The 20,214-nt window shown below is 31.0% G+C and overlaps 1 protein-coding gene across 1 annotated transcript in view; it reads left to right on the top strand.

The window, feature by feature from the left end:
* Positions 1-20,214, top strand: part of LOC136979374 (histone acetyltransferase KAT6B-like) — a 139,350-nt gene that overhangs the window by 90,423 nt on the left and 28,713 nt on the right. Inside the window, 6 exon segments of the mRNA XM_067275317.1 lie at positions 5,062-5,159; positions 9,729-9,847; positions 9,925-9,997; positions 13,735-13,965; positions 14,706-14,799; positions 15,490-15,636. Of these exon segments, the coding sequence (XP_067131418.1) occupies positions 5,062-5,159; positions 9,729-9,847; positions 9,925-9,997; positions 13,735-13,965; positions 14,706-14,799; positions 15,490-15,636 (762 nt within the window).

Here is a 20,214-nt window from a genome sequence, read left to right as displayed (position 1 = left end):
ATCTGGAGTGGGATCAGACTCAATGAAGATTTTACTTGTTATTAGCCTTCAAAATTTTTTTTTTATTATAAAACTCATCACTATCCTTAATATTAAGCTTTTTGCCATCCTATAATAATTAGTAAAATAAAAAGGTTTTATAATAAAATCGCATATCACATGGCACCACACACAATTTTATTTAGTACAATTATTATAATATAAAAGTTATTTTTAAATAAAATTCATAACGGCTGGGAAAGTTACACAGCTCACTGCTGGATTTTTTTACATGGATGTCATATAATCTGTAGATCTAAATTTTTTATATTCGGCAATCTCTAAAATATGGAGAACTTGTATAAGTTTCTTATATGATTGACTGTTTTTTTTTCTTATAGTGTATTAAGTTTTTCATGTATATATATATATATATATATATATAAGAAAAAAGTAAGATATAAGTATTTGAAAAAAAAAAATATATATATATATATATATATGTAACTTTAAAAACTTTATATACTGATATCTAAAGTTTTGTTTTTTTTTTTTTTTTTTGCATTTATTTCGAAAAATATTATTAATTATTATATATACTAACATAATTAAAATATAATTCAAGTGTAAACAATGTGCATGAATTCTGTCTAAAAATTATATCTTACTTTTTTCTTTAAAAAAAAACTAAAAATTTAAATGTTTTTGTTGTTAAATAACTATAAAATTATCATTGAACATTGCTTGGTATATCGATGTGTTCATCGTCTTTCCTCCGTCTTTCATTTTATTATTGAAAACACTAATAGATAGTGTTAGAAAATTAAAAAGAAATTGATTAAGTTAAAGAAAATTTTTTAAATAATTGTTTGTTATAAAAATTGTGCTTTCACGGATAAGATTTGAAATATTCAAACCTAAAATCGAGCAGCAGAAATAGACAATTTGCAGTCTATTTTCATCCATTTTCTATACATAGTAAAATACTGTATTATGAACAATGGAACGAAAGTTCTGGAGTCGAGACGGAGGTAACGTTACGTCACTAATCCATTTTAAATAAGGTTAACTGTCCGGAGTAAAGTGTATTAAAATAAGTCAGAAGAGTGACGGGGATCGGCTAACTCTGTTTAGTTCAAACAAGGAAAATTTATCGGGTTCAAAGGCTTAACGGAGTTAGCCTTCTTCGTGTAAACAAAGAGTATTACGCTACCAGCCACCATTATTGGAATTGCATGGAAGTCATTCGAGACTTTTTATTGACACGATCGGGGCCGATTTTACCACTAGGCTAACCTAGACAATGGCCTGGGAGCGCCAACCTTACTCATAAATAAGAAAACAAAGAAAAGATAATAAATTTTTTTAATGTTTATAGTGATAATATTTTTATAAATATTCACATGTAGGGTGTTTGTAATATAATATACTGTGTGTATATATGTGTGTACTGTATAAGGGAATCCAAATTTTCTTTGCCTGGGGACGTCAGATACTCTTGCCTCTGACCCGGGCTGGATAATAGAAAAATTTTCAACGCGTAAATGTATTTTCTCTACCGATTTTTATCTCTATCTTTCAGTTACGTCAGAAGTTTCGGAAAATATTTTGATTTAAATTTTATATTTGTACGTTCCTGTCTAAATCATCATCCTCTCGCCATTTCTGTTAATTAACGGGCTTTTATTACCATTATATTCGTGCGTATTTACATGGCAAGTTCGTAGGAAAATTGAAGTGATTGATATTTTCTGATAGTTTATTTTCGTCGAACGAGGTTAATTTTTTACCGTCGGTATGATGCGTTGCGCTAGTTTTGTCAAATCGCGTTACTCTTTTATAAATACGTTTTAAAATTTAATTATGCGTAACGTTAGGCGATTGCGAATATTCCTCTTAAACAATGATCCGCTTACGAACTCTCCAAGTCTTTTCCGGAGTACCATTCGAGTCAGACCTCGTAAAGGAAGAATAATACATTTGTACAATCCTTCGTATAGTGATTTAATCGAAAAATTTTTTTTCACGGTCTTCTGAAAATTTGAGCAAAAAATTTAACCCGTGAGGGAGGTAAAGTCAGTATTTTTAAATAGGCGTTACCGTTAATTCGTGTCTGGATGTAAATTAAAACGGCGAAACCAAACCGAATTTCTTTCTCTCCTGCTGTGGAGAGTTCTTTTCCTGGGGCTGTTCATAAATGATGTCCACACTAGAGGGGTAGAAGGGGGTAAATCTTCAGTGGCCGTCCAGTTTATTTCATTAAATTTCATACAGTTTATGCATTTTATTACATTTATTTCAAAATTTCTTATATGTTTTGTTTCTACTTATGTATCATTCGTAAAGTGATAAAGGTTTTAAGGGGGGTCAAGTTTTGTTGGACGTCCGAAGAGGGGAGCAGTTTCGGAAACTTGAGCAAACTGGGTCAAGAGGGGGAGTAAAAATTTCAAGAAAAGGCGGACGTAATTTATGGATGGTCTCTAAGTTGTAAGGAGACAGACAATCCGTTCGCTACCTCCTCGGATCCTAACCCATTCTACAGTGGCGTCCAATCGCCAATATAGAACGGGTTAGGATCTCGGAGGGAAAGCGAAATTCTTTTTATAAACCAATGAAAATCCGTTACAAATTTAAAAGCGAATTATCTCTCTACAATTTAATAATAATCTTTGGTTTGGGCGCCGACGCATTTAGTCGGCGCTTTCGGGCGCGCCATTGCGCGGATATTACAAAAGCTACTCAAAAATGCCATCGTTTTTGTCTCCCGGGCCGGTTTGGTGGACGCAAGCTTTTAAATTTACGTCGGTACAGAAAATTCTACGGAATGTACGCGTTACGGCAATTGCGTAGTATTTTTATAGGCGAATACTTAAAAGTAATATTTTTACGCCATCTAAGAACAAACATCGCACCACGAAGTCGTTTTCGACAGGTAATCACATTTCGGACCTAACAGAAATTCACAAAAATAAAATTTCTAGTTCTTTCATCATCATTGATATTTTCGAGAATTTTAGCTTGGAATTAAAAAACTCATGATTTTCGCCACGTCGAATCACCGGCAACAACGTCTTCCATTGCAGAGGTGTAGCTTCTAATAAAAAGTCGTCTCTGCAATGGAAGACTGTTCTTCCCGAAGATTCGACGTGGCGAAAATCATGACATTTTAGCTTTTTTACGTATTTTTTAATATGTAAATTTGTCGGCCATTTTTCGAAAGAAATTAAATAAGGACACTCACCCAGCTTCAGACGCGCAAATTGGAAAAATCGGAGCAAATCGGAGAAGGGTGCCACCGGTGGTAAGGAGAGGCAAACAAAGCGCTGATCCGGAAACCTTCCTTCCGAATCGCGCTCTTCCTCCCGGGTCCGAAAGGAAGTACGCAAAATTGGGGGCGTTTTCCGGCCAATAAATACCGCTGCTCTCTTCCCCGATAAAGAATGCCACTCGCTTTCCGGTGTCACTCGAGTGCCTAACCGGATGCTCGTCTTTCGAAGCCGGGTTACCCTACTATTTTGGACATTAATCAAGTTAGAAATTGATTAAAAACCTATCCATTTTATAAAATCGTCAAGCGAGAAGTTTATCTGGACGGATCGGGGCTGGAAAAAATGTGTTCGGTATAAAATTGAAATTTCTGTATTATCGACGCAAAAAAGCGCGCGATCGATGGTTTTATCGGACACGTGTGACATCCGCGCCACGCGATATTTTCGGTAAGTAAGAATTGTACGTTCTGTTTTTAATTAAAGCGACGGAAAGCGAATAATCGTCTGCTGATTGTAACTTTCGAAAGCCGAAAGGATTCGAAGATTAAAGATAATTGCGTTTTACCTTTTCGCATTCGACCATTAATCGTTTTTCGTCGGACCATATTATTTCTGTTTTAAGTAAAAAGGATCGAATGTTCCTTCCGCGTATCTGTTCTAAAGACGACAGAGTTTAAGGATATCGTATCTTGGTTTAATGGTTAAATTAGACGATTTATAAATAATTTAGCCACTACCTCTGTCGACTCTATCGACTGTCGCTATTTATATTACGAATCTTAAATTACCATTTATTGTTCTTTAATGTATTTTTAAAATGTTATACTGTATTTGTTTAATTTTATCGGCTTTCCCACCGGAGTCCTATCGTCACGGTAATTCTATTTGAGAGTAATTCTTTGGAATTTTTTTACTTAAAGTGGCGTCGTTTCTTTAAGAACCGACACAATAGATTTAACGTGTTTTACGATGTGCATTGCCGTTGTAAAAGTCGGAAGTTTAAAAGTGACGTGGGTGGTCGCGGTGTAACGTTAGGGGCAATTACGTGGTGTTAGGTAAGATCTCTACCGGAAATTCGTCCGTGAGTAAATTGCACCGCCGAAGGCACTCGTCACCGTCTTCCTCCACCGGTTTTAACGCTCGTCGTCGTTAGGTAAGAGTCTAGAGTTTGCCGTTTCTCTTCGATACTTTCGGGCATTTAACTCTCTGAAATTTACTTTTCTGTCCTTGGATAACGTTAAAACGGCGCTTAACCGCTTTGGAATCCGAAGTTTCTAAGATTAGATCGACGTGGTTCAAAGTTTAAAACTTCTTTCCCGTCAAAGTCGACGTTCGTATTTAATCTCATTCGATGTCTAGCGGATAATTATACTTCATTAATTAAAACAATTTGTGAATTGTGGAATGTAGATGTGCTCTGTAGAACTAATCAGTTATTAAATTAATAAATAAAATTGTGCTTTAAGTTCAGATAGAAATATGTAGGACGTCCCCTCCGCAAATCTTCTGTATTTCGAAACTTTTAAATAATTTAAAATTTGGCCGGGATCTTACTTAACGTTTCCGTTTGTGCCAATCTCCAAAATTATTTTCTAATTAAACTTAATCGAAGGTTTAATATTTAACGTTTTAAACTTTAAATTATATACATTTCTTGATATTTTTTTAAGATCTTGATCGATTAACTGTTTGATTAAATACAGATTTAATGCAATTATTGAAAAATTGAGAAATTAAATCTCTTAAAATCATTAATTATGTTACATTTACTGATTTAATGATTAGAAAATAAATTTGTTTTTCCTTTTTTTAGGTCTATTGGAATTTGATCAATCCAAACCGCAACTACCTTCTGGAGTTACTTTAAAAGATTTTAATCTTTTTAAGAAAACACAGGAAACTGCACTTAAAGTAAATAATTTCATTTTTTAAATGTAAATGAATTTTGTTTATATACTTATTTATATTATTAAAAGTTTTCTATAAATAAAACAAAAAATACTAATCATTATTGAGGCAATTTTTAAAAAAGAACTGTTGTTTATATATTATTATTATTAATTTTCTACTTTATAATCTGTATCGATATCTAACAGTTGATTTGTGTCTCGTTATTTCGACATCCATTCTGTGCGTGTTTCCGAAATTTCGATTATTATGGACGACGACGTGCCGAACTGTCGTATAATGTGTGTCGTTTCGTTAATAGTTTCCTTTTATAGAACCTATTATAATTGCGTTTGATGTTGGTGTCGCCGGTGTTAAGATAGGTCGCTTGGAGTATTTGTACATATTTGTACTTTTTCTTAGAATATAATAACTTATCTTATTATGCATTATTTATTATTATGCTATGATGATATTTCTTTCTTGTTCCCTAGTCTATGATGGATTTCAGATACACTGATTTCTTCAGATTTCAAAAATCTAACAATATGTTAATGATAATCTTTATTACAAGTAGATAAGAGACTTAGCTGCAATGAATTATATTTTGATTCCCGTTTGCTAATTGAATGTTTGATCAACAAACTCTTATTGTAATCTCATTTGGTTTCTATGTACAGTCTATTTGTGGCTTTGATCCAAAAACTTTGGATATTATTTGAATAATTTTAATGCTGTGTATCTGTGTGTAATTGGCAGATGTCAAAATTACTGTTTGAATAAAAACTGTATTAGTTTGTTTATCTCTTTTATAAATGACATATTTTCTATGATAAATAAGTTATAAAAGCAAACTTCAGATATGCTCTTTTGTAAGTAGACTGAAGTTTTGAAGTAGACTTATATAAATAATATGCTCTTTTGTAGGTGGTGACTATTTTATAAAAATTTATTTCTGTTCAATACATCTTTTTAATATTACCATGTTGTGAACAGTCTAATACAGTTAAATGATTAAATTTACTTTATTTTCATTTACAGACTTGGCACAATTTGTTGTTTTGTATTTTTGAAATCGTATTAAGATTGAAAAGTAAAATGGTAAAAGAAAGAAATTACAGAATTTGGATTGATTGGAAACTGTTGCCTTTTTTTGATAAAAATCTAATAAATTTTTGCAATAGTTTATTGTTGAAATGTAAGAAATTAGTGGATGTTTAACATTAAAACGATGCCTCAAAATTTAAAAATGTATTCGTCATGATAGATATAAAATTTTATACAGTAAGACCCCGCTTAACGCTGCCTCACTTAATGCTGATTTGATATAATGTGGTCTGCTCGAAGCCTAAAAAAAGCTCAAAATTTACGATGATTTAAATTATCGCAGTATTTCATTAATTTGTATATAATACGATTATTTACAAACACAAATCAATCAGAAAAAGGTGTACTTTCTTTAAATCTGTTTGTTTGGTGCAATTTTGAAAAAATGTAACATCATGGAACTGGCAGAACCACGAATTTATGTAGAACTGGAAAATAGTGATTCTGAAAGCGAAGAACCCAAAGAATTTCTCTACAGATTTCTTTAGTAAAAGTTTGGTAATGATAACCAAAATTGTTGATCAAACTGTAGCGAATGATCCAGATGTTGAAAGGAGTGTAAAAGCAAAACAAGGTGTTTTGGATGTGATCTTCTGCTACCAACATTTGCTTAAAGAAAGAAAAAAGCAACAAATGAAACTTCCCTACTTTATTGCAAAAAAAAAAAAAAAAAAAACAAGAATTTCAGAAAAGTCAGGACCTTCATCACAAAAAATGAATTTTACACTTCTGTGTGCATATATTTGTGTTATTTAACATATATTATTATGCAAATTAATATAAAAATAACTTAAAATTAAAATAAAATTTGTTTATTTTTGGTCGGGTGTTTCTCTATCTCTATTTACTCTATGTTAAAATGATCTCGTTTAATGCTGTTTCGTTTAGCGCTTTGTCGTCTAGGAACTGCGTTAAATGGGGTCTTACTGTACAATAAATACAAAAATGTTTTGGATGTTTAATTAAATCTGAAAATTGTTATTTCTAAAAAAATGTTTCATAATTATGCAGAAATTTTCAAGACTGATTTTTGATTTTTCTTTTAATTAAAAAAATAAAGAAATGAGAAAGTAACAATATATATATTTTTTTACTTTCTCATTTCTTTATTTTTTTAATATATATAGAAAAATAAATGAAGAAAGTATTAAAACTTTATTATTCAGGACTGTACTAAAATGATCTTGGCTAAACATTTTTGCAGACCATTCTGTGCTTTGTCATTGCTATTAAGGAAATAATAACAAAATTATACAGAAACGAAGCTCAGATTATATTGATGATAATGAAATGATAAAGTCGGAATTCTAGCCACTACTCATAAGGCTGTATCCTCTAAATTAATCAGTCTGGAAGCAAAGATTGGATGGTCTGAGTAGTATAATTAGTAACTCATCTGCATGATAAGCAGATGAGTTACTAATGGCACAATTCATTCAGTATTTGTACAGTCAAAAACTAAGAATTTGAAACAATCAAAAATAATGTAATTTAAAGCCAAACAATTATCAGATTATATTTGGCTGTATTGATGCTACTATTAATAATTAAATATTAAGTAATTTGGCCCAGAAGTAGGCAATAAGTGCCATTTCTTGATAAATTTAATAATTATAACTAAATTAATATTTTAATAATTTATTTAATTAATTAATAATTGAGTAACCAGTATGGTTATCTAAATTAATAGTTCTGGAAGCAAAGATTGACGGAGTCCAGGTAGCATAACTGGCAACACAACCGCACGGTATGCAGGAGTTGCAGGTTCAAGCCCTGCTTTCAGCCAGTTCTTTTCTTCCAAGAACCATTGAAATTAATTATTAAAATATTAATTTAATTATAATTATTAAATTTAAATTTATCAAGAGGTAGAACCTATTGACTACCTCTAAGCCAGGGATCACCAAACTCAATTCATCTGGCTTGTTGCCGCACTGTGCGCCACAAAGGAGCTAAAATATAATTTATAGAGAAATATCATAGACTGTAGATAAATTTACTATGTAAAAAAAAATCAAAATAAGTGTAAGTAAATGTGCCAAATACGATACTCACAACCAATAACCGGTGTGAAAAATCCAAAAACGACAAACATTTTCGATGGCCTTCCTGGGCTCTTCATCAGGCTTAATTTGTTTCTTTCATTGGAACTGGATTCTTTAATTCAAAGGTTTTTAAATTTGGAATGTGCCTTGCTTCTGAAAATTCTAAATATGGAAGGGATCCACGAGCCACTTCGAATAATCTTTTAACCTATGGGGATACGATGTGTGCACGTTATGATAATTAAATTTATCACTTAATTATGAATATATTATTAATTAATTTAAGATTTCTCGTCTAATATGAATTGCCATGGAAATTGCCGTTTTTGGATTTTTCACACCAGTTATTGGTTGTGAGTATTTACACAGCCCGGTATGGTGAGAAAGTACAAAAAGTGCCAAAATTCATTCAATCTGATTTTTGCATCTGACAGTAATATAATTTTTTAGATAAATCAGTGAAATAAAAAATTCAGCAACATTTTGTGACTTTGGATATCAGAGTGCTTTTTGTGTACGTATCTGCAATGAAGTTTCTAAGGGAAATGATTGCAAGATTGCTGCAGCAATTGTGTTTGTGTATTGGTAAATAAATATGCTGATTGTCTTTATTTATTGTGTATTCAGTATGCTGTACTGAACAAAATGGTTATATAGCCTGTGCTCATTATTCTCTCAGTTATCTGGCCCACTGTGAAAAAAGTTTGATGACCCCCTGCTCTAGGCTAAACTGCTTAACATGTAATTGTTAACATAGTTCAATATAATCTGGCAATCATTTGTTTTTAAACGAATAACTAGGTTTTTAGATGTTTACATTTGTAAATAATGTAATTTAGAACAGTGGTGTGCAAACCATGGGTTGCGACCCACGGTTTGTAAAAGTATTTATCATTAAGTAAATATTTATATTCATATGCAGAAATAAAACTATTGTTTCATAAAATTGTGTTTTATTCAGCCCTCTAATAGAGGTTTGAATGTCTACTGTCTATCCAGGGGTTGCGACAAAATTTTACACAATGGGGGGTCAGAAATGAAGATAGTTTGCGCACCACTGATTTAGAACATATTTGACTCGGATTTAGTAATTGCAATTTGTTCTGAAAATTGACCAATTAATTAATAATTAAAGGAAAAATTAAGACTAGACAAAAATAAATTACTTAACACCTGTCTGGAACTGTACTTGTGTTTTATAAATGCTGAATGTTCTGATACAACATTTCACAAATTTGATTTGAAAATTTTTTTAAAGAATTTCATAATTACTGTATCTCGAACATTTATTCTACTTTTAAAAGTAGATTTGTTAGGTTTGATTTATTGTTTGAAAATCTGTTTTCAATTTCAAAAGGATAAAAGAAGAGAAATTTGCCAACCCGAAAATTAATATTTTTATATTTAACAATGTAATAGATAATTCTTATTTGATTATTAGGCTATGGGACATGATGCAATACCACGGGAACCTCAAGGTAGGAGTCCTGCAGCAATTGAGTTTGGAAAATACGACATCCAAACTTGGTATTCATCACCGTATCCACAAGAATATGCTCGGTAATTTGATATTAATATTTTAATTTAAAAATCTATAATTCCATATATTTATTTGATTCAATAACTTTTAATTTTAGGTTGCCAAAATTATTTCTTTGTGAATTCTGTCTAAAGTATATGAAGAGTAAAAGTATTTTATTAAGGCATATGGTAATGAAAAATTTTTTTATACTTAAAATAGGCAATATCTATGAAACACAAGTTACATTTTTTGATTAAAAATCTAGATACATTTTTCTTCTCTATTAAACATTTGTAACTTTGTGACAGTTGTATGAATAAAACTTGATTAAAAAAAACTAATGTGTTTTCTTTCATTTAAAATTAGATTTATAGAAAAATTTACTTTGCGTAGATAAATTTAAGGACTATAATGATAGAAATCTGTAAAATTCAAAAGATGATAACTTTATTTATAATGTAATCAGAAAAATTTTACTTTTAAATAAAAGTTTGTTTTTTAAAATATGTTTAAGACTTAAATATTATAATTATTTAAGTTTTGCTCCATTCCTTTTGAATGCTCTTCATAAGATTTTTGACAGTATTTCCTTTAATTGTTGTAAGTTCTCTTTTCCATTCCAGAGAAAAATCTGTAATATCTTTTGCTCTTTGTTCTTTTTTTTATGAAACCAAAATATTTCTATTTATCGGCATTGTGGTACATTTGGTATACTCATGTTTCTAGGTACAAAATCGATTTTGTGCCATTCCAGCCAACTTACTGTAAAGTACTATTTTTAGTATCTCAGGAAACCGACACTAACTGCGGCCGGTAAAACTTCCGTTAACCTAACGGGTACTTTACGTGGATCTGAGATTAGTTTGCCGGGCCTGGGCTTTTACGCGTGCACCGAAAAAATTAGTAAGAATAACAACAAATATCAAGTCAAAGCAAAAATTTCAAATATATTTAATTAGTAAATCGAATTTAACTATGTACAATTGTCTATAATCCAAAACAAAATTTATTAACGAAAATCAACAAGTCAACCCGACAATAAAACTCAGCTACTTAGCTTAACTTAATCTTAATTCCCCTTTGAAAATTCGACAAATCAAATACTTAAGAACTATGAACAAAATCTCTTACGAACTAAATGGCTATCTGTCACCTCACTATACTAGGAACCTGTTTTCTCAATCCTTTTGCTATCATCAAATCGAATTCCTCTTTAAATACTTTGGATCGCCTAATTCTCAATCTGGACTTCGCCTCGAATCTTTCACTCAGTAGTCCACCTCGATCAGGAATCACCTCGTTCGTCTTCGGTTAGCGTGCTGGTTTTATGTTGTGAGGTGACGTCACAATTCAGCTAGGTTACTCCCCTTATTTACATACTTAATTTTCTAACATCAAATTTCTTTCTGGCAGCTTTGATTCTCTGACAAAATTTTATAAACCGTTTACAAAGCATATAGCACAATTTTCTGGGATGTTTTATGACAGTTTAGTAAGTATTTCTTTTTTAGTGAGTGTGGGGATTCCCCCGTTCAATTTTTTTTCTCTCTGCGGACTGTTCATTTCCACTGGAGTGCAAGTGTGCATGATTTTTCCTACGGCACTCGTTCTTTCGTGAGTTGGTTTATTATCTTCTTTTTTTGGTTACTAAGAGAATGGTGGGGAACCTTTGTCCTAACTAAACATAAGCCCCAAACAAAATGTAATAAAATAAAAATAACGCTTGGACTCAGTTCCTTACATTACTATGACTTTTACATAGTGTATTGTTGCCAGATTTGGCCAAAACAAAGTATGGCATCACGATTTATTATAAAGGAAGAAGACATTTCTTTTTATACATTATTTATTTTTAACAGCATTTTCAGTTTCATGAGAAGTGAAACTATCCTCTGCTCCTTGTACAGGTGGAAGCAACTTTGAAATTTCAAATCCCTAATGTTTTTTATTTTTAGATTCTCAATTAAAGAACAATTAGGTTTTATTTAAAATGCCATTCTTTTCAAAAGTTTTGTGCATTTTAGGCATATTTTCAAAAAGAAACAGTTTAAGAAATGTAACAAACTGCAAAGGAAGTTATTCTGGATGCATATATTTATTCTGTTTAAAAACAATAGTATTTTTAATGGGAATGCTTTAGTTCTCAAAACTTGTAATCCTTCAGAATAATAAACTGTACTTATCATTATTTGTCATCACACATTGGAGATTAGCTTCATCAGTTGATCACATAGTAACGAACATCAGTGGAAGTTAATTGCTGAAAGTGACAATTTTTGTTGTCATTTAGCATTACAGGAAAAAATAGTTAATCTTATCATCTAAACTGTAATAAAAAAAGAAATTATGCAAATAATGAAATTTTATGCAAAATCATAAGGCTTCTTTTGGTATACTATCCAAAAGCTGAAATGAGATTAACATATTTAGCCAAACAGTTGTCAGTTATCTGAGATAGTTATGAAATCATATATGGAGAAAGCAGAATGCACAAGAAACAACTCACAAAGATTTCATCAACCTTTTTATACTACTAACTGTCCTGTACATTCCACAATATTGCATATTATTCATTGAGTAAGAGAATGTAGCAGGACTAGGACACAGTTCTTGCTAATGATTTGCCTTTCATTTGTACATATCCACATGTTAGTGTATGAGATGCTGCTACAGAATCAAGCAAAGAAAGCAAAGCAGAATCAAATAATGATATTGTAAGATATGATTATCATTATTTTTTATCCATATTCATGTTTTATTCAGCAAGCATTGTACAGTGATAACAGGGTTTAGCTATATGACTGATATAATGTATTTTTCAATCTTGTGGAAGAGCTTCTGAACATTTATGAACAAAATTCTTTGGATTGATGATTCTCTGTTTACTTGGAATAGTATGATGAACTGTCACAACATGCATCTCTGATCTATGCCAAACCTATACTGTACAAGAGATGCACAGTATTAAGTTTGATTTAATGTGAACTTATGGTGTGGTATTTGGAATAAGCATGACATTGAAACAGTCTTTTTGAACAGTAAGCACTACTTGCAAAATTTGCAGGTGGTTGCTGACATTTGGCTTGATGACCTACTATTGCGTCAACTGAGGAAGAATGATTTCATTGTGATGATGCAATAGCTCCTGGAACATAAGTTGTTAGTCAGTGGCACAATGAGTGATTTGGAGCACATTGGATAACATCACAAGGACTGCTGGAATGGTCTTCTTGCTTGCCCAATTTCTCTACTATAGACTTTTTATGTAGGACTATTTATAGGACATTGTTTACCAAATACTATTATGGTATGATTCAGATCTGATAGATTAAATTATATGAACATGTAACACTGACAATGCAAATGCTTAGTAATGTGCATGATGCTAAAGTAAAATGCATGCAGACCTAAATTGCAGCTGATGCTTTGAGTACAGTTTAAGTTAAAGAACCTTTATCATTCTGCACGAAGCACTTTTTTTATTCTCAGATAGTAGTGGAAATGTTTTCTTTATTCTATGTTTACTGTGATGGAGAAAGTCTTCCACTGCATCTTCATTAGTTTTAAAATTGTTATTCAAGATTTTTATTTTTTTATAACTTCTTTAATTTTGATTAGTTTTTCACACAAATCATCTGCTATCCCTGCTATGGAGAAGTGTTATAAGTTGTATTTTAAATAATAGTTATGGTTAGTTTAACTATTCTGTATATTCTCTAAACTTTCTATAAATAGATAAATACAATTTTTATAAATAAACATCATAAAAAATGTTGTTAATTTTTATTTCTAATGGAACTTAATTTTAAATTTTTTCACACAAGGTTAATTGTGTTTCATGGAAATTTCCTACATTTGTAACTTTAATAATAAAACTGTATATAATTTATATGATTAATATCAGTTAATTCATAATCATTTACAGCATAAGTGTACCTGGACTCATCCACCTGCTACGGAAATCTATCGCAAAGACGATCTTTCGGTATTTGAAGTGGATGGAAATGTAAACAAAATATATTGTCAAAATCTCTGTTTACTAGCAAAATTGTTTTTAGATCATAAGACGTTATACTATGATGTTGAGCCATTCCTATTTTATGTTCTTACAAAAAATGATAATAAAGGATGCCATCTTGTAGGATATTTTTCAAAGGTCAGTTCTTACAATAATTTCTATTTAATTTAAATATCTCAAAATAACAGTTTTAAATAATTAATTAATACTTTTCAATTTTGAAAAAAATTTAAAGTTTCTTTTCTTATAATAATTATTTAAGCACTTTTATAACTTTTTTAAAATTAATATAAAACATTGTTACAAACTTTATGCATTGTATAGATCAGGGATGGGGAACCTGCGGCCTTTTGGGCCAACAAGTGTGGCCTTCTGTGGCCTGTGATGTAAATGTTGATATATATTTTTTAAGACCTTCATTTTTTTTATAGTTATTATACATAAATTTACAATACACACACGCATATATAGACTGTCTTTCTTTTATTACATAACTTTCAAATTACTTAGCGGCCTAAGCCTAGGGATAAAATGACAAAAAAAATTTCAGTGCGGCCTCTATAAGGGATGATGAATTGTAATGTGGCCTTTATGAACAAAAAGGTTCCCCACCCCTGGTATAGATTATAGCAGAACCATGCAATTGGAAAAACAGTCATGACTGTAAATTATGAATGTGTTTTGATGTAAATTGAGTGGGTTATGAAATGATTATAAATGTAAATTTACATAGCTTGGGCTATCATGATTTGGAATTATTTTTATTTTTAAAGTGTGCATCATAAGATTATGAAAACTTTAATAGTTATTGAATATATTTTAAATTTTATTTATTTTTGGTGTGAATTCATTACAAGTAAATTTTTTTTTTATTTCAGGAGAAACATTGTCAACAACGTTATAATGTATCATGTATTATGACAATGCCACAGTATCAACGGAAAGGATACGGAAGATTTTTGATCGATTTCAGTAAGTAAACCAAAATCAAACTTAAATTTTAAAATTTGTTTGATGTTTCCTTATGTTCTAAAAATGGTTTCATTCAAAAATTAAAATACAAATCAAGTTTGAAACTACAATGGATCTTGATATTATATATCATTTTTGAAATCTGTAATGTTCTATCAAAACATCTTCCATAAATAGCTTTATATAAAATATTTAATATGAATAATTGTGAATTTTATTTAAAATGGTAAATGTATCACCAGACTTTATTAAATAATAATTAATTATCATATAACAGAAAATTTACTTATTTTATAAAATTTTATTCTTCAGTTCATTCAATATTTATTGAGTGAATTGAAGAATAAAATTTGAGTGTTTTAGGTAGGATTTTAGATATCAAAAGCTTAATTTTAAAATGGAAATAATAAACTTAAAAATTATTTTAAAATGTACATTTAAATTTTATACTGTTAAATTTAATTTCATATTTGCCATTGTACTTGTCATAATATTCAGAAATAGCTTTGAAGTAGATTGAGAATATGTTGTTTGAATTATTTAGTGCTGTATTACTTTACACTAGTAATTTGAATAGATATCTTATAATTTATCATACATTGAGATCAATTTTATCATTTTTAAGAAAAGACTTTTGAGAATATAATAATAATTTTACACTAATTTAAAAACATTTTATGCTTTTTATAGGTTATTTATTATCGCAAAGAGAAGGTTTGCACGGTACTCCAGAAAAGCCGTTGTCAGATTTAGGTCGTATTAGTTATATGTCTTACTGGAAAAGTGTAATATTAGAATATCTTCATACTTTTAAGGAAAAATCTATTTCTGTTAAAGGTAAAAATATATTTTAATACATAATTGAATTATTTATTGATTGTTATTTTTAAATTGTTTTCTTTAATTACTTGTAAGTTTATTAAATGTATATATTTGTAATTGTAATAAATCTAACTACAATTAGTTGCATCTTATATTAAAAGTTGCATAGAGTTCAGATTTGAAAAATGATTGTAACAATAATTTTCAAAATACTTTTTAAAACTTCTTCTCTTATATTTGAGGTTTCAGTTTTGATTCATGCAGTTCAGGTAGTTGTGTATAAGCCTTTGTTTATATTGTCTTGGTCATTCATTTCATATAATAATACTTTTATGTTATTTACTTAATTATACAGTGGGTGATCGATTAACGAACATAATTCGTCCTAATATTGGATTTGCTACCCAAGTTGTTCATTAACTGATTATTGATTTACCATAGATTTTTTATGAGAATTTGATTAATTTATTCTGGAGACCCCAAAAATTAATTAAAATTATATACTTTCTTACTACGTATATTTATATATAATAATAAAAATACATGTCGTGTTTACTCGCGTTTAAGACAATCTCACATACAGGACAAGATGTGACTTTAATTAAACATCAAAATAAAATTAGATTTATTAATACAGTGTGTATCAAAAAGAATGACCTGATTTCAAAACTTTATATTTGTTGATGGAAACATACTACAAAACAGGGACAAAATGCAAAATACTTACAAAATCTTAACGTTTCAGTTATGTTATTACAAATACTTTCTGTCCATCAATAGCCACATGAACAACATCTAGATGATAGTTAAATTCGTCATACACTATGGCAGACATCTATGTTGACATAAGTCACGGCAGCTCTTTTTTTAGCTCGTCCATGTCATAGCTAAAGAAGGGATGAAAACTCTTTCCTTCACATATCCCCACATATCTGGAGATATTGAAGGCCAAGAATATAGGGCAATTTCTTGGGACTCCGTGCACCTTATCCAGCCTTGAGGCAGTGTGTCGTTGAGAAATTGTCATACATTGTTGTGCCAGTGTGGTGGAGCCCTATCTTGTTGGAATATGAAATCATTAGAGTCATCCTCAAATTGTGGAAAAAGCCAAGTCTGCAGCATTTAGCTATCATCTAGATCTAGACCCTTTTTTCCTAATGAGCCAAATTAGAAATTTAAGTATATTCAGTGGACCACGAAAGTACTTTATATAAATATACACTTTTAAAAAGTTCAAAATGTGAATATCAAATTTTAATAACAAATATATATTATTACAAAAAAATATTGTGGTGTTGACAGTAAAAAAAGAAATTATACTCTCACAAAATAAAAACAAATTTTATGTGATTTTTGACATTGCCTTCCTTTTATATTTTCAATATCTGTTTTTATGATACTAGTCTTAATTCTAAAAATATTAGTTAAATAGGAAATATTCAACCTATTTCTTTCAGCAGTTTTGATGTTTTTAACGTATGAAAAGAACTGTTCACAACAGTATGCACTACTCCCACATGCATAACAGTTCTCTAGATAAAACAGTTTCTAACACCAATATGTCATTATGACGTCAAAGTGTATCTAGTAAAACAAAAATAAGTGTTACGACATACTTTACCAAAATAAATGAAAATACACTTTAAAAATTTAGGGTGCAGTGGGCTGCATAAAAATATTAAGTGGGCCTCAGTGTGCGCAAGCCGTGGTTTGGACATTCCTGGTCAAGATGATGTCCGTGCGGCTACTGATGGACACAGAATATTTGTAATAACATAGCTGAAACTTTAAGATTTTGTGAGTATTTTGCATTTTGTCCCTGTTTTGTAGTATGTTTTCATCAATAAATATAAAGTTTTAAAATCAGGTCATTCTTTTTGATACACCTTGTACAATTCTAATTTTATTTTGTTTAATCGCAAATAATATTCATAAAATATCAAATGCACACATTATCCTGCAAAAATTACTGGCATTTTAAACTAAGGAAAAAATCTTGTAAAATTGATAACATAATTTGTTCACGTAAAGCTGGACAATCGAAAACCTTTTTTACCAATTCTTAACAGTCAAATCCACTCTTCATTGATTACGTTTATAAGTTTCTCCAAATTCTGATTTTCAAAATAATCATATGTTTTCATGTGGGATTGGATTAAAACTTACATTGGGCTCCTGTATAATTTTGGAATTTCAATTTGGAATTCAATTCAAAAGCATTGCTTTTCCTATTGCTATTCATCTTTACTTCTGACAATACACAAGAATGATTCAAACGACCAAGATAAAAAACATGTTTTTAAACACCAGAGGGTGAGCATCCGGTAAAAAATGCAAATACGCGGTTCACAAAAATTATCACAAAACTGCAAGGAACCCTTTGCTTGTGCATATAGGACAGCCTAAGTTTTGAAGCAGTGAAAAATGAATAAAAACCTCATCTTATATACAAGTAAATATGGTATATACACAGTCTTGCATTTTTATCAGTCATGTTTTTTCTGTTTGTGGGGTGTTAAAGAATCTGTCCAATGTCAATTGTTTTTCTCTCTTCTTCGGGACTTTTCGGAAGTAATTAATAGCATTGTAATTGTAGAGATCCCTAAGCCTATTAACCTCAACCTGGTTTGGATGCCATTCTAAGACCATTGTTCTGACATCCTCCCACTTCTTCAAAAAGATTTTTAAAAGCAGATGTTGGCATTGGTCCTCTTTTGTTCTCTTTTTCTGAAGAAAACAAATTCACTGAGTTTCTTGGTGTTTTTCATTCAAGATGTCTTTGAATTCTTCTGTTGTCAGATCAGTTTTAGGTTCCATTATGAGCTCTTCAAAGTTCTCTGTTCAGGTGTGATTTTCGTTCTAAGAAAGATTATATCTTTCTTAGCTAAGATTGTGCCTACTGTAGACTTGTTCAAGTCATACTGCCTAGCAACATCAGACATCTTCTGTCTACTCTTTACCTTGGCTATTATCTCTTGCTTGGTTTCTATGGTGAGCACAGTTCTTGACACTTCACTGTTTTTAGGCTCTATAATATTATCAGTTTCTTTTTTATTTAAAAGAGTTCAGAAAAGCACTTACAAAAATTCAGAGAATAGAAATCAACCAACACAAAAAAATTATGTAAATGTGAGGCCTGGATGAAATTCAAAATTTGGTGTTAAAATGTTAACAAATATCTGATGGAACAGTTAAACTCTCAGCTTTCAAAAATAAAAACTGATGCAAAACTTAATTAATTAGTGCCCACCCAACAGTCTCACGAAGACTATAAAAAAATGCTTTCTGTCATAAAGGTAAATAAGAGGCTGGAATTACAAGGGAGAGTTTCAAAGTTCGGAGGCATACTGTCCAATCAGTATTGGATCAATTCAATACTGATCGGACAGTATGCCTCCATTGATATCAACGTCTCCCACACTCCGAAAGGTTTTGAATTGTCACCTGCAGATAAGGGAACACCAATTCGTGTTCACTATTTTACATCACTTCTTCTTGTGTTCTTTCTGTGAGGTGTTGGTTGTCTGAACATAAAAATCTTTTGCAAAAGTGTTTATTGTCGATTTGTTCACAGTTTGAACTGTTCGTTAAGGGTGCGACTATGCAGATGCGAATTTAGTAGTGAGCGAGAGGTTGCGAGCGATATGATTGTCGCAAAGGAAAACATGCACAAGTGAAAAGTGAGAAATATCGCTGGCGAGAGCGAATTTCTGGTTCTCGCATATATCTAACAGGGTTTGATATTTATTGCTTCTCGCCTCTTCTCGCCACATATTCTCGCTCTCTCAGAAAATTCGTTCGCTCACGTCTGCATAGTCGCAGCCTAACCGATCACCCACTGTACTTATAGTTATAAGGAGCAAATTTACTTCCCTTATATAAAATTAAACTTTTGTAAATAGGCCTACAGTATTTTTATTTTTTCATTGTTTGTTTTAGTATTAATCCTACTGTATCGTTATTTAAAAATAAGAATTATTCTTATGTTATCAGATATCTACCTACATAAGTTGAGTTTTTTCGGTTACTTTCCAGGTGCACACACGTGCTAATGAGGGCACAATTCCAGTTGCAAGTGACACTGTTGGGATTATAACAAAGCTGTAGAGAGTCTGCCCATAGGAGCAAAAAAGTCAAAGAAACCATACCTCTAAATGACTATAAGATACCCTTTTGCGAGATACCCCGAAATCGCTCTCACGTGATTAGGGGTCGCATCCTGCGCCATGTGCTCGGCTGACTATGGCATTTAACTATTCAGCCCACATGACTATGCCGGCTTTGAGTAGTCCACTTGACTGTTTTTGGAGTACTTGATGTTATATAGTTTTAGGGGATGCGGAGCTCTCCTTCATGTGGGCACTGAAGTGTGAGTGATAGCAGTACCAAACCACACAACTATGTGCCCCACGTTGGTCAAGGTGAGTGATCAACGGCCTTGACCGATGCTCCACATGGAGAATAGGCACTGGTACTGATCCAAGATAAGAACTGCTTTCAATCAGTAAAAATTAATGCATTTATTATTTGTTATAGGCACTGGTTGCTGTGCCTATAATATTGCTTGCATGCAAACATGACATCTCAAGCAAG

Source organism: Centruroides vittatus, unplaced genomic scaffold, assembly GCF_030686945.1.
Source record: "Centruroides vittatus isolate TY-2023 unplaced genomic scaffold, ASM3068694v2 contig_620, whole genome shotgun sequence".
Taxonomy (NCBI): Eukaryota; Metazoa; Arthropoda; class Arachnida; order Scorpiones; family Buthidae; genus Centruroides; species Centruroides vittatus.
This window is presented reverse-complemented; position numbering and strand designations above follow the sequence as displayed.